Source organism: Callithrix jacchus, chromosome 3 (assembly GCF_049354715.1).
Source record: "Callithrix jacchus isolate 240 chromosome 3, calJac240_pri, whole genome shotgun sequence".
Classification (NCBI taxonomy): domain Eukaryota; kingdom Metazoa; phylum Chordata; class Mammalia; order Primates; family Cebidae; genus Callithrix; species Callithrix jacchus.
This window is the reverse complement of record NC_133504.1, coordinates 126,961,954-126,975,784: the sequence shown is the minus strand read 5'-3', so window position 1 is coordinate 126,975,784 and position 13,831 is coordinate 126,961,954. Positions and strand designations below refer to the sequence as shown.

General features: G+C 39.5%; 1 protein-coding gene across 11 annotated transcripts in view; it reads left to right on the top strand.

Moving 5' to 3' along the window:
• Positions 1-13,831, top strand: part of SLC4A4 (solute carrier family 4 member 4) — a 498,924-nt gene that overhangs the window by 17,352 nt on the left and 467,741 nt on the right. For 7 of the 11 annotated variants that reach the window (XM_078367118.1, XM_078367121.1, XM_078367115.1 and 4 more), the window contains exon 2: positions 8,396-8,458. Coding sequence is in view for 8 of the 11 variants with exons in the window: in XM_078367097.1 (XP_078223223.1) it covers positions 8,445-8,458 (14 nt within the window). In the remaining 3 variants the exon portion in view is untranslated. Of the gene's footprint in view, positions 1-2,109; positions 2,311-8,395; positions 8,459-13,831 lie in introns of those variants that run through there. The other 4 variants (XM_078367098.1, XM_078367104.1, XM_054253297.2 and 1 more) reach the window with 1 other exon arrangement.

The window sequence follows — 13,831 nt, the reverse complement described above, 5'->3', positions numbered from 1 at the left end:
GAAGATATATGTTCAGATAGGATCGGTCTTCTTTTCATCTCATTACTTGCAAAAAATCTTGATAAGTAGAGATGGGATTCTAGAAGCTATTAAAAAACATATTCTGTGTAGAAAAGATAGCATGAGAAAAGAATTGGATGTAGGAGTACTATGGTCTCATGAAGGGGTTCTAGAGGTTAACCCACACACTGTGGGCCCTCAAAATGCACCAAACCATCTTTGAATGTACAATTAGCATTCATTCATTCATTCATTATTTACTAGACATTAGCCGAGTGCCCACTAGGTAGCAGGTTTGTTTTATTTTTCCACATAAAAATACAAAGTTGAATAATAGAGCCCTACCCTTTAGTAGCGCATAGCCCTTTTAGGAAGACACATGTATGTCAATCAGTAAGTGTAATGAGTTACTTAGAAGGCCATGCAAGGTGTAGGGGAAGTGGTAGAGTTTGTTCTGAGAAGGGAATTATCAATTCAAGCAGTCTGGAGTTTGTCTGAGAGGAGCATGGGGTGTAGAATCTTGGAAAGGCTTAAGTAAGATATCTTGCCTAGATTAAGAGTTGGAATGATTTTTTAAAAATTGATTAGTGCAACAAAAGAAAAAATAGATACCATTGAATATCAAATTTTAAGATGTTTGTGCATCAATCTGGGGGCACACTGAGGCCTTCTTCACTCAGCTCATGCTCATTCTAGCTCCTGTAGAATCCCATCTGGGTGCTAGGAAGTGCTTGGTAGTAAAACCTTAAGGAGATATTTTCATGAAAATCTCTGGCACATAAGGAGAATAAACCATTTTGCGGGTTTGGGGTTTGTATAGCAGTTTGTTTGTTTGTTTTTTGAGACGGAGTCTCACTCTGTAACCCAGGCTGGAGTGCAGTGGTATGATCTTGGCTTACTGCAACCTCTGCCTCCAGGGTTCAAACGATTCTCCTGCCTCAGCCTCCTGAGTAGCTGGGATTACAGTCAGGCACCACCATTCCCGGTTAATTTTTGTTTTTTTTTTTTAGTAGAGATGGGGTTTTACTATGTTGGTCAGTCTAGTCTTGAACTCCTGACCTCAAATGATCTGCCTGCTTCAGCCTCCCAAATTGCTGGGATTACAGGCATGAGCTACTGCACCCAGCCTTGTATAACAGTTTAACATTGAAGTCATGAATAGTTAACTCCCTGCTTTGGTGAAATTGTGACATGCCTCTGGGTGCCTCTCTGGCAAGGCTGTAGATCATCATTACCCATGAGACACCTCCTAGGAAGAGGGCATTTGGGGTCTTGTAATGGCTAGGCACTCCTATCATAAGCCTATTACCTGCCCAAAGCAGGGGAAACATGAGGCATTAGCCAAATGACCTCCAAGTATCATCAAACCTTCAAGTACTATGATTATAGGATTCAAATTTCACCAAAAAGAAGTGCTGTGGGCCTGGTGCAGTGGCTTATGCCTATAATCCTAGCACTTTGAGAGGCTGAGGCATGAGGATTACTTAAGCCCAGGAGTTTGAAAACAGCCTGGGCAACATGGCAAGATCCTAGCTCTCTAAAAATACAAACAATTAGCTGGGCATGGTGGCACATGCCTGTAGTCCCAGCCACTAGGGAGGCTGTGGTGGGAGGATCACTTGAGCTTGGAAGGTCGAAGCCGCAGTGAGCAGTGGCTGTGCCACTACACCCTAGCCTAGGTAATAGAATGAAACCCTGTCTCAAAGGAAAAAAAAAGGTGCTATGATTTGCTCATAGAGGCCAGGCTGCCAGCAAGTCATCATTTGTCCCTGTCTGGAGACAGACTCCCCAGTGAGTACAGTTTAAGTGTATGCTGAAAGCAGTAAGAAGGTGTCCCCTGCAATAGAGAAATGCTGGCAAACAGTTCTCCTGCCTGTGTGCTGAAGCGATGCCCCTCTCTGGAGGGATTAATATATTGATCAGCCCTCTGGAGGGTCGTGACCTCCCCAGTGGAGGAAGTCTGGCTAATCCCTTAGTTAATCTGACAGCAGGTCTGAAAGGATCCTGTTGCCAGGAATGGAAGGCACTTGTTACCTTGACAGCAGGAGTGCAGCACGTGAGCGTCTCTCCTGGTCCCCATGTGATCTGTCACTGCGACACTATGTGTTTATACCTGTGCAAGACTCCGGAAGGTAGAGACTGCCCACGAGTGTCCCATATGCCCTCTCCTGGAGGCAGGGCTGGGCCCACTGGGGTCAGCATGCACTCTCTCTTTGCTGTAATCCTAGACGTCAACTGATGGAACCCTTTAAGCCAGAGGCAGATCTCTCAGGGAAGACAGCATGATTCCTGATATGGGCAAAGTGCTGGGTAAGTAAGAGTGCCTGCACTTTCAACAAACCAATTGGTTAAAATTCTTCTCAACATAGGGCACATGTAAAAGGATGAGTGTTTTCCCCTTCCAAGTGGCCGTAAATGTTACTGGACAATTGTCAACATCACATCTCAATGGTCTCAGGTGTTTTCCCTGTCCCTACCTTTCTCACTTTGATGATTTTTGTCTTTCTTCATATACTCAAATACTTTGTGAGCTGGGGTTTGCTTGTGCTAATGGGCTTGGAAGTGTTCTGGGGTGAGTTGTGAGCACTTTTAGACTCAAGGCCGACTCTGGTGATTGTTACCGCCCAGCTCCTCCTTTCACCTGGATTTGTAAGCCCACTAGTCTCTGCTTTAGGTATGCTGTAACCTCGTCTCTTGTGCTTTCATTCTGCAGACTAAAATTCTAGCTATTACATAGAGTTGCATTTAAAACAGGCTCAGGTATTCATGTTTATCATTGTTGGTATATGAAGATATTCTCATCACAAAATATTTTTAAGTGGAAACATTTAATCAGCTGCAGTTTCTTCCTCCACCTAACCCCCTGCTTCCTTCCTTTACTAAAACTCCTCTTAGATTCTGTATTATCTTAGAGAAAGGCAAAAATATTGGGAAGAAAAATCTAATTCAAATTTGTGTTTTATTTTATTATATGTTTTTTCTCTGAAGCAAAAAGTGTTTCATAGTTATGTCATCTTTCACAGCAACAAGTTACTGTGACTTGAACATCTCTGCCTTTCCCACCCTGAGAGCACAAAAGCATTCACATCTTATTGGCTCTGCGTCCTAGCTACCCATTATGGTTCTTTGTGGAGTTCCTCTCTTCCATATGTTTGTGGAAATTCCCGCACAAATTGTTTTTCATCTATTCACCGCTGAGCTTCCCAAACTGGGTTGCCATAGATGCCAAAGCTGGAACTCTGCTGTTGCTGCTAATGCAGTCCCGCTGCAGATCCCAGTGAAAGCTGTGATGCTGCCATGCTGGTCCCACTGCGGCTGCACTCCCCACCACCACCATGGCTGCCTTGGGGTAGTTCTTATCTCAGGTACCTCAGCCAATGATGCTTTTGCAAAGTGAGAAAAAGAATGCTTCCTTGCTCTATGTTACAGGGATGACAGAGAGTTCTAGAACAAGGTTAGTTATTCCTAAAGTGCAATGAGTAAGATCTCAGAGTGCTTTATTCTGAATTAAACTGCACTGGTCTTGCTGCAGCCAGAACTACCGCTTGCAATTAATCTAGTTGGAACTCTGGTGTTGCAAGGGACTTTGCTACCACCGGCACCTTCTCATTTGGGATTCCTGATAATGCCTTCTCTGATTCTGGTTTTGAAAATAAAAATAGAATGTTTCTTTCTTTGGTTTTGTGTATGGTGGGAAGGCTGTGACCCAAAGTTTCTAGTTGTGAGACAGCTGTTAATTAATATACACAGGGCTCAAACATACGGCTGGAATGCCTGGGTCCCCAGTGGTTCTGCTATTAGCTGTTAAATTTACTGCCTTTCAACCCTTAGGTTCTTTTACTAAATGTACTAAACCAAATACCTTACTTCTTTTGGCAAATTTTCTGTTGTCTCTCTTTATAACTTATTTACTTTACTTCCTTCAATTAATTAGTTGTATATATGTTAAACCTAATTGAGGTCGGGATTTAGTTATCTTCCCAGGAGCGTCTGTAGTATCTAGCAATTCAGTTTATTCCAATAGATTCTGTATTATAGAGCTGAAGGGTGATGGGTCCTCTTATTCTCCCTAACTTGGATGTATCTGAGTCTCAGCGCCAACCTAGCCAAGGCACTCTGCATTTGAAGCCAGTTATAGTTCAAGTTTAAAACATGTTATTTGCAAATAACTCTCCTCCCACCACTATAGAACACTCCATCCTCCACCATCTTCCTTTGTCTTCCTACTCTCAACCTAACCATTACTGTGACATCCTCCCCCTCCCTTGCCTGCCTGCTAGAACAGCCGCCAAAATGCTCCATGATCTTCATGTTTCTCAGTGGTTGACACAGGGAACTCTTCCATCAGTGTCTTATGGGCTTTTCTTTCCTTGGCAGAAGAGTATCTATTTATCTAGATAAAACAATCAGAAAATTACATTACGATAAACTATTTCCAACATTGGGGAAACAATGGAGATTAATATAACAATACCATGTAGCCACCACTTACATTTAGTAAATGTTAACCTTTTCCCATTTTGCTTCAGATTTTTTGAAATCAATACATTACAGACATATTTACACTGTGTACATGTAACTGCCTGTCATCTATTTACTTCTCCCTAGCCCATAACTCCCTGAGTACCACAGAAATAATCATTCATTTCTGAAGTAAGGTTTTTTAAATTCATATATATATATATATATATATATATATTTTTTTTTTTTTTTTTTTTTTTTTTTTTTTTTTTGAGACAGAGTCTAGCTCTGTTGCCCAAGCTGGAGTGCAGTGGTGTGATCTCGGCTCACCATGACCTCTGCCTCCCAGGCTCAAACAATTCTCCTGCCTCGGCCTCCTGATTAACTGGGATTACAGGCATACACCCCCATGCCTGGATAATATTTGTATTTTAGTAGAGATAGGGTTTCACCGTGTTGGCCAGTCTGGTCTCAAACTCTTGACCTCAGTTGATCCACCTGCCTCAACCTCCCAAAATGCTGGGATTACAGGCATGAGCCACCATGCTCAGCTCCCATAAATGTTTTAATGCATTTTTATGTGAGTATGTATACCCAAATAATTATACAATATTATTTTATTGGTTTAAAAATTAAGTGTATGATATCATTTAGTACATTACATTTTTCGACTTGTATTTTTTCATTCGAACTTGAGGTTTTTTTTTTTTTTTGGGAGATGGAGTCTTGCTCTGTAGTCCAGGCTGGAGTGCAGTGGCGTGATCTCGGCTCACTGCAACCTCTGCCTCCCAGGTCCCGGTTCAAGCAATTCTCCTACCTCAGCCTCCAAAGTAGCTGGGATTACAGGCATAAGCCACCATGCCCAGCAAATGTTTGTATATTTTAGTAGAAATGGGGTTTCACCATGTTGGCCAGTCTAGTCTTGAACTCCTGACCTCATGATCCTCCACCCTCACCTCCCAAAGTGCTGAGATTACAGGCATGAGCCACCCGCACCTGGCCCAAACTTAACGTTTTTTTAGATTGTTTTCCATATTCATACATTAGATATAATTCATTCATTTAAACTACTGTAGAGATTATATTTGAGACTATATCCATTTCTCACTTGATGGGCCAAATAGCTACTTTAAATTCCCTTTATTCCCACTCTTCCAACTCTTGCCTTATTACCTCTGAAAAATTTCATTACTGCTTCCTGATTCTGATTATTAAGGTAAAACAGAAGCTGTCTTACCTTATTTGTCTCCAATGTTGAATGAAGTAAACTGATACCCGAAGTGACAGACATGGCAGCTAAAGGACAAGAACAGATTCCAAAGTTATGAGCCCTGAAATGGTGCCCTGAAGATGCTCTAAGTGTTGATATGAGGTTGGTGGAGATGCTGTGCCTGGGACAGCAAGAGCATGGGGCTCTGGGGTAAGACAACCCAAGCTTGGATTCCAGCTTCACGCTGTTCTAGTTGCTTAAATTTTTCTCTAAATCCTTTACCTGCCTCCATCCCCCATCTCAAAGTCCTAATGGATAGTTTATGGAGTCGTTTTGAGTGTTAAATGAAAAAGTTCATATGGAGCTTGTAGTGCATTGGCTGGCATGTGGTTAGCATTCTGTTCATCTTTGTTATGGTTATTCACTTAGTTGAATGCAGACACTTCTGTTTCGGTAGTGGGATCTATGTAAGATCTACCGTCTCTTGGCTGGAGCTGTGTGCGCTCTCTCTCTCTCTCTCTCTCTCTCTTTCTCTCTCTCTCTGTGTGTGTATATGTGTGCATTTATGTGTGTTCAAAACAAGGATGAGGAGGGACTAGCTACAAAGCACTTAAAACCTTGAGCTTATATGGAAGACCATCTCACCTCTGCTTCAAAGGCAAGATGAACTTTTTGATGTGTTGAGGATTAGATAGTAATTCAGGAAATTGTTCAATATCTTAACATCTTCTAAGAGCATTATTAATAATGAGATGTAAAGATTGCCTTGAAATATAGTCTATAATAATAACTTGAATTATTTCACTACCTTAAACACAATTTTAAATGGTCTTTTCATATGTATGTTTCAACTTATCTGCAGCCTCCACAAACCGATTCAACCTTCTATTTAAACCTACCCCAAATGACAGTTTTTATTAAGTAATAAAAGTGTATATATGTAGATAAAGGTAGTGAGAGGCTATCAAGTTGGGAATGGGGAGATTTTGTGGCCTGCAGGATTTTAGTGACTCCGTCTTCATTCTTAGAGAAACTGTTTTGTATTATTGCTCTTTGTAGGCATTATTCAGTCAGACACATACAGATGTTATTCAAAGAAATAAGATTTGTTCTTTGCTAGGAAAAATGCTAAAGGTAGAATGGAAACCTCTTCAGAGTGCCTTTTTCTTCCAAAATTATTCTGAAGCAATTAGTCAGGGTTATTCAGTGAAAGGCTATTTTGAACAGCTCTATTAAGACAAAATGGTAACTGTGGTGATTGTAGCCAGAGACGCAGAAGGAAGTGGGGCCAAATAGGGGTACGGAACACAAAGAGAACTCACGGAGAAGGCCGTTCGGGTTGAGGACATTTTTTTTTTTATTTGTTTCTCTTTCTTTCAAGGGATTCTCTTGCCTCAGCCTCCCAAGTAGCTGGGACTATAGTTGTGCGCTGCCACAATCAGCTAATTTTTATATTTTTAGTAGAGATAGGGTTTTACCATGTTAGCCAGCCTGATCTCGAACTCCTGGCCTGTGATCCACCCACCTTGGCCTTCCAAAGTGTTGGGATTACAGGCGTGAGCCACAGTGCCCTGCCAGGAAATATTTTTAAATGAATCCTGTGGATGAACTGAGAAGGCCGTAAATTGGTTAAGTCCCAAATTCTCAGGTAGCCAGCAATGGGTTATGGTCTACTCACGGTCAGCGTTTCTATGGTATTCTGAAAATTTAACTTCTTTCACAGGAACATAAAATAAAAAGGTATCATCTTTGGAAATACTACATGTCCCTGTTAGGACCTGGCTCCTAATACTAGTTTTGTACTCATTTTGCAAAACTGCACGTATTCTGCAAAGACAGCCCTCTCCCAAATATAACAGTGTCTGGAAAAACAAAACAACTTTTTTAAAAAACTGCATTTGTTCTTTTTTACTGCACTTTTTCCACATATTAAATCTTTGAGAACTGTACTGGAACTATATTGCCTTACTGAGTAGTAGCACTCTGTAAACCAAGAGTGGTACACAGTAATAAAATGTAGTGGCCATCTTCAAGACAGTTTCATCCTTTGTGGTATCAAGTACCAGATTATGTGTTACCAGACTAGTAACACATAGAGTTACTACTCAGTAACTATGTCACTCATAAGGCAATATGCAGATGATTTTTATTAAGGGATGCAAGATAATGTAAACATATAAACAGGAACTGGGACTCTGTTCAGTAAGAATCACTGGACCACAATTTCTATTCTATAACTCATTTTAAGTAGGAGCTTTTCTTATCTTAGAGAATTAAAATTCTATGGTTGATGGATTTCAATAAATTTCTCTTTTTCTATACTTCACCAGGATTCTATTTTTCCTACATTTTCTTATAGAAACTCTTTCACGTTGACAGATATTTTAAAAATGAATATTGATATTTACATATTTCAAGTCCTTGTAAGATATTAGTAGATAAATTTATAGAAGCTCATAAGGAGAGATTTGTTGAGACAGTTTCCTGTATATTTTCCAGGAAGAAATATTTGATTTTAAGTATTTTGCTGGTTACTGGAAATTAGCACATCATGTTACATCAGCAATAACAGTGCAAAAACCTAAAAACAGAATGCTGAGAACAGAACTTGAGAGGGCAAAAATAAGAGTTTTACATGGGTTTAGGTATCTTGAGGTATCATACTGTCACTAAGAATTTTTATATTTGAGATACATCAAGTAATTGTTATTTTTCTTTTGACAGATACCCACACTTCTGTTATAACCTCCTCTGGCTATAAACCTGAGCACTGATGATTGACCTATTGTAAGTAAGAAAGTCATATATGGGCTGGGTGTGCGGGCTCATGCCTGTAATGCTAGAACTTTAGGAGGCTGAGGCAGGGTGATCACGAGGTCAAGAGATTGAGACTATCCTGGCCAATATGGTGAAACCCATCTCTACTAAAAACATAAAAATTAGCTGGTTGTGGTGGCGGGTTCCTGCAGTCTCAGCTACTTGGTAGGCTGAGGCAGGAGAATCCCTTGAAGCCAGGAGGCGGAGATTGCAGTGAGCCAAGATTCTGCCACTGCACTCTAAACACCTGGAATTATAGGTGCTTACCACCACACCTGGCTAAATTTTTGTATTTTAGTAGAGATGGGGTTTCACCATGTTGACCAGGCTGGTTTGAAACTCCTGATGGCAGGTGATATGCCTGCCTCGGCTTCTCAAAGTGCTGGGATTACAGATATGAGCCACTGCACCAGCCTATTTTGACCTCCGTTCTGTCTTTATTTAAAAAAAAAAAAAGATTTAAATCGTAAATAGTCAGGGATAGAAAAACCTTTTTGTTCTGAAAGCGAATATTCTGACCTTGTTCTGAATTGATAAGCTGCCTAAGTTTAGCTTTAAACTCCCAGAGTTCTTGTGATACTGGTGGGTATTCAATAAATCGTTGCTATTGTTGTTGTTGATAATATAGGTGAAAAACAAGTGTGGAGATGCATTTTTGTCCTTTGTGGCTTGATATTAAAATGTTTCATTTCAAACTATTATAGGGACATACCTATTTGTTGGTCTTACAATGGTGGGTCATTTATGCATCCTATTATAATTTGCTCCAAATACAATAGTTTTTATCTTCAAATAGAAACAAATTGGAGAGAAGTAATGAGACACCATTTGAGATTGTTGGCAACTTTAAATGTTTGAAAAATGAAATCACAAAAGCAGGAGAACAAAAAGCCTCACCCTGGCTGATTAGATGATTTAACCAGCAGTTGGTATTGGCACCAGATCATCAGCCAGACTGTTAAAAAAAAAAAAAAAAAAAAAGTGCTAGGGGCTGGAACTCTGTCCTCTGTGGGGAAAAAATCTAAAATGTGTCTTTTATTATACCTTTTGGTACACAGATTTCCCTTATGAACTTCTGATTAGAAGAAAATATGGGATATGGAACTGTAAGCCAAGAGGGGCACACAGTCATAAAATGTAGTGGCCACCTTCAAGGGAGTTTTATTCTGTGACATATCAAGTTTTGTGTTATCAGGGTGTCTTGTCCTGCCTGGTTCAAAGCACCCATGGCTCACATACTGATGATAGAGAGAGAGATTCCAGGGAAAATGTATTGGAAAAGTACTTGTAAGAGCTTCTGCAGTGGAGTGGCTTGTACAGATCCTTCTCCAAATATGAAGCAGTGTGCATCTATTTTTGGCATCACATTATAAATAGGGCTCCTGCTTATTGTGACACAGGAAAAATACTTTCAAGAAGATTTACATTCAGCTCTACCATGTTATAATATTTAAGGCTGCAGTACTTTTATAGATAATGCTAAATTGCTGGTGAAGTTTATTAGCTTTGTCTCAGCCGTTAGTAGATGTAAGGATATGTAGTTAGGGGAAGCTCCAGGATTTTCTCTGACAAATTTCGATGTGTTTACAAGAAATATTAACCACATACAGTATGGCTGATACAGTTCTCTATTCCTTGTTTTGTAAAACATATACCATTTCACACTTTTGGGAAATAACCAGAAGCTGGGTATTTTGTGTTAAAGTACGTGTGCAGTTCACATGAATCCTTATTCTTCCAGGACAAGAACGGTTTCTTTCTTCTCCTGCAGTCTTCAGTGAAGCTTCAGAGCCAAGCTCTACATTTTCTAGGGGGAGTCTGTTGATTTTTTGTTACACATATGAAATCTGATGGGTGTGTGTGCGTGTGTGTGTGTGTATGAAAACTGATATATCTATCTATATAGATAGATATATACCCATCAGTTTTCTACTGACAGGCTGAAAGTTAGGCATTAATTAGGTGTATTTTTTTAACTTATGGAATTAGACTTCTTTCATATTGTTGATCAGTAAAACTGATGATCAGTAAAACCGTATGTGTTAGTTTTAAACACTATACAACAGGAGCATCCTGTTTAATTAACATCATCTTTTCAGAGAACACTATGTTGAAAAGAAATTCTAAACTTTTCATGGTAAGCATTTGGGATTTGGAAAACTTGAATCTCTTCTCCTACTTCTGTGTGAAACCATTCTCTACTACTCTTTGGTGAAATGCAGTAGCCAGAAAACTGTAAGTAAAACCCTATATCCTAGAAAAGATCAATGGGCAGAGCATTTGATCACAAATAGCAGAGATGAGTTTCAGGAGGGATGCTACAGGACAGATGGCCCTTCAGGGTCTGCCAAGATGTTCAGAGGCCCCAGGACTGCCAATACAGCAAATGGGCTGTGCTCTCCCTGTTACATGGACAGCACTAGGGTGGTGAATTCTGGTTATTTAGCCAGAGTTTGTTCCAGGATTAGGAAAATGTAGGACTTTCTAATTAGCTACTTCCCAATAATGGCTGGACTTTGTGATCTTTGCATCTGCTGCATTTGCTCATTTGCTCAATTGCTCATTGGCTGTATAGGTTCTGTTTAGATGGTATTTGATTTTTGCTGACTTCCCACCCTCCCTCTCTCCCTCAAGTAATTATTAATACTTCTTCAGTTGCTGATAAGGGCTAGGCACTATGTCCACTGCAAAGATTATGCTGATATATAGATTATGCTGGATACAAAATAGTGAACAAGAAAGGCATGGCTCCTGCTGTTATAGAGCTTACGACCTAGTATGGAGACTAAAAATGAAACTAGTTATAATAATGTATGATGAGGGATATAAAAGACAAATTGCAGAGTTCTGCAGGTGCATATAGGAGGGGAACCTGAGATAATCTGAAGGACGGAGAAAGTCTCTCTGGAAGGGATATGTAGTCTGAGACCCAAAGGATGAGTAGAAGTTTGCTAATAAAGATTCCACATAGAGAAGACAGCGTGTATGAAGTTGTTAACCTGAGAGAGATTTTTACATATTTGAGCAATTGGAAGGTAAAGTGGAGAGAATGGCAAAATGGAGGGCCTGGAGGATTTCTGTTTCCTTCTCTCCCTTCCTACACTCTAGGATATAGGCAGGCATGAGGAAGGCCGGGAGAGGGTTTTGGTGGGACAGAGATTTAAATTTTGGCAGGAGGAAATACTTCCCTGGGAAGAGGGAAGTATGTTTCTGGAAATGCATCACAGGAACACAGACTGACTGACTCACAAAGGTGAAAAATAAGGTTAGATTAGGGTAAAATTCTCTGCATAGTGTGACTGGAGAGTAAAGTGAAGAGTAAGCAATTTGGGAATCAATAGGATACAGTAGTAGCTAGGATAACCCAGATGGTATGTATAGAGAAAGGAGAGAAGACCCAAAACAGAACTTCAAAAAACACTGACATTTCGTTGGCAAACAGAGAAGCACTGCAAAGAAGGACAGTTCAGAAAGAGGGGCAAGCTAGGAAACGGGAATCACAGAAGTGAAAGTGTTTTTCAGGACTGGGGCTTGCCTTGGGCACAAAATTTAAATAGGTGCCAAAAAAACTTAGTAATTGGCATAAATAATATTTTAATGCAATATTAAAAAAAGCAAAGTTAATGCAAAAAATCTATGATGAACAAAACATCACATTTTTAAATAAAAATGGGATCGGAATTACTGAATTTTCTTTTTGCTGCAAGTTCCAATATGGCTGACAGGACACTGTGGAATTTATATTTAGAAGTCTTATTTTTCTAAGTTTGATATTTTATTCATCTAGATAAAAGGAGCAATGAATAATGTTAAATGTGGCTGAGAAGTCTGTCAAGACAAGAACGGAAATGAGTCCATTGATTTAGGGACAAGGCATTGTCATTGGATCTTTTGTCTACCTTGTTTTAATAAATGGCAATGTAAATTATCTCACTGTCCTTGCAAACATAATCATCACCTCCAAAAAAGCTGAGTTCTTTTATGAATTATGACTATAAACTTACATTTTTGTTTTATTTTTTATTGTGACAAAATACATACAGCATACAATTTTACTATCTTAAACTTTTTGTTTGTTTTAGGTTTAGGGGTGCACGTGCAGGTTTGTTATACAGGCAAACTCGTGTTATGAGGGTTTATTGTACAGATTGTTTCATCACCCAGGTACAAAGCCTAGTACCCAACAGTTATTTGGGAGGGAGCTCCTCTCCCTCCTCTCATCATGGGCCCGTAAGAAGTCTCCAGTGTCTGCTGTTTCCTTCTTTGTGTGCATGAGTGCTCATCATTTAGCTCCCACTTATCAGCGAGGACATGTGATATCTGGTTTTTGTTCCTGTGTTAGTTTGCTAATGATAATGGCCTCTAGATCCATCCATGTTCCTACAGAAGACATGATCTCATTATTTTCTGTTGCTGCCTAGTATTCCATGGGGTATATATACCACATTTTTTCTATCCATCTGTCACTGATGTGCATTTAGGTTGATTCCATGTCTTTGCTACTATGAATAGTGCTGCAATAAACATTTACATGTGTGTGTCTTTATGGTAGAATGGTTTGTATTTCTCTGGTTATATACCCAGTGATGAGATTGCTGGGTTGAATGGTAGTTCTTTTTAGCTTTTTAAGAAATCACCACACTGCTTTCCACAATAGTTGAGCTAATTTACACTCCCACTAATGGTGTATAAGTGTTCCCTTTTCTCTGCAACCTCATCAGCATCTGTTATTTTTTGACTTTTTGGTAATAGCCATTCTGACTGGTGTAAGGTGGTATTTCATTGTGGTTTTGATTTGCATTTCTCAAACAATCAGTGACATGGAGCTTTTTTTCACAAGATTGTTGGCTTCTTTTGAAGTCTCTGTTCATGTCCTTTGCCCACTTTTTAATGGGTTTGGTTTTTTCTTGTAAATTTGTTTGTTGCTTATAGATGCTGGATATTAGACCTTTGTCAGATGCTTTGTTTGCAAATATTTTCTCCCACTCTGTAGGTTGTCTGTTTATTCTGTTGATCGTTTATAGTTTCTTTGTTGTGTAGAAGCTCTTAAGTTTAATTAGATCCCATTTGTCAAGTTTTCCATCTGTTGCGATTGCTTTTGGCATCTTTGTCATGAAATATTTACCTGTTTCTATGTTCAGAAAGGTATTACCTAGGTTGTCTTCCAGGATTTTTATAGTTTTGGTTTTACATTGAAGTTTTTAATTCATCCTGAGTTGATTTTTGTATATGGTGTGAAAAAGGGTCCAGTTTCTGTCTTCTGCATATGGCTAGCCAGTTATCCCAGCACCATTTATTGAATAGGTAGTCCTTTCCCCATTGCTTGCTTTTGTCAGATTTGTT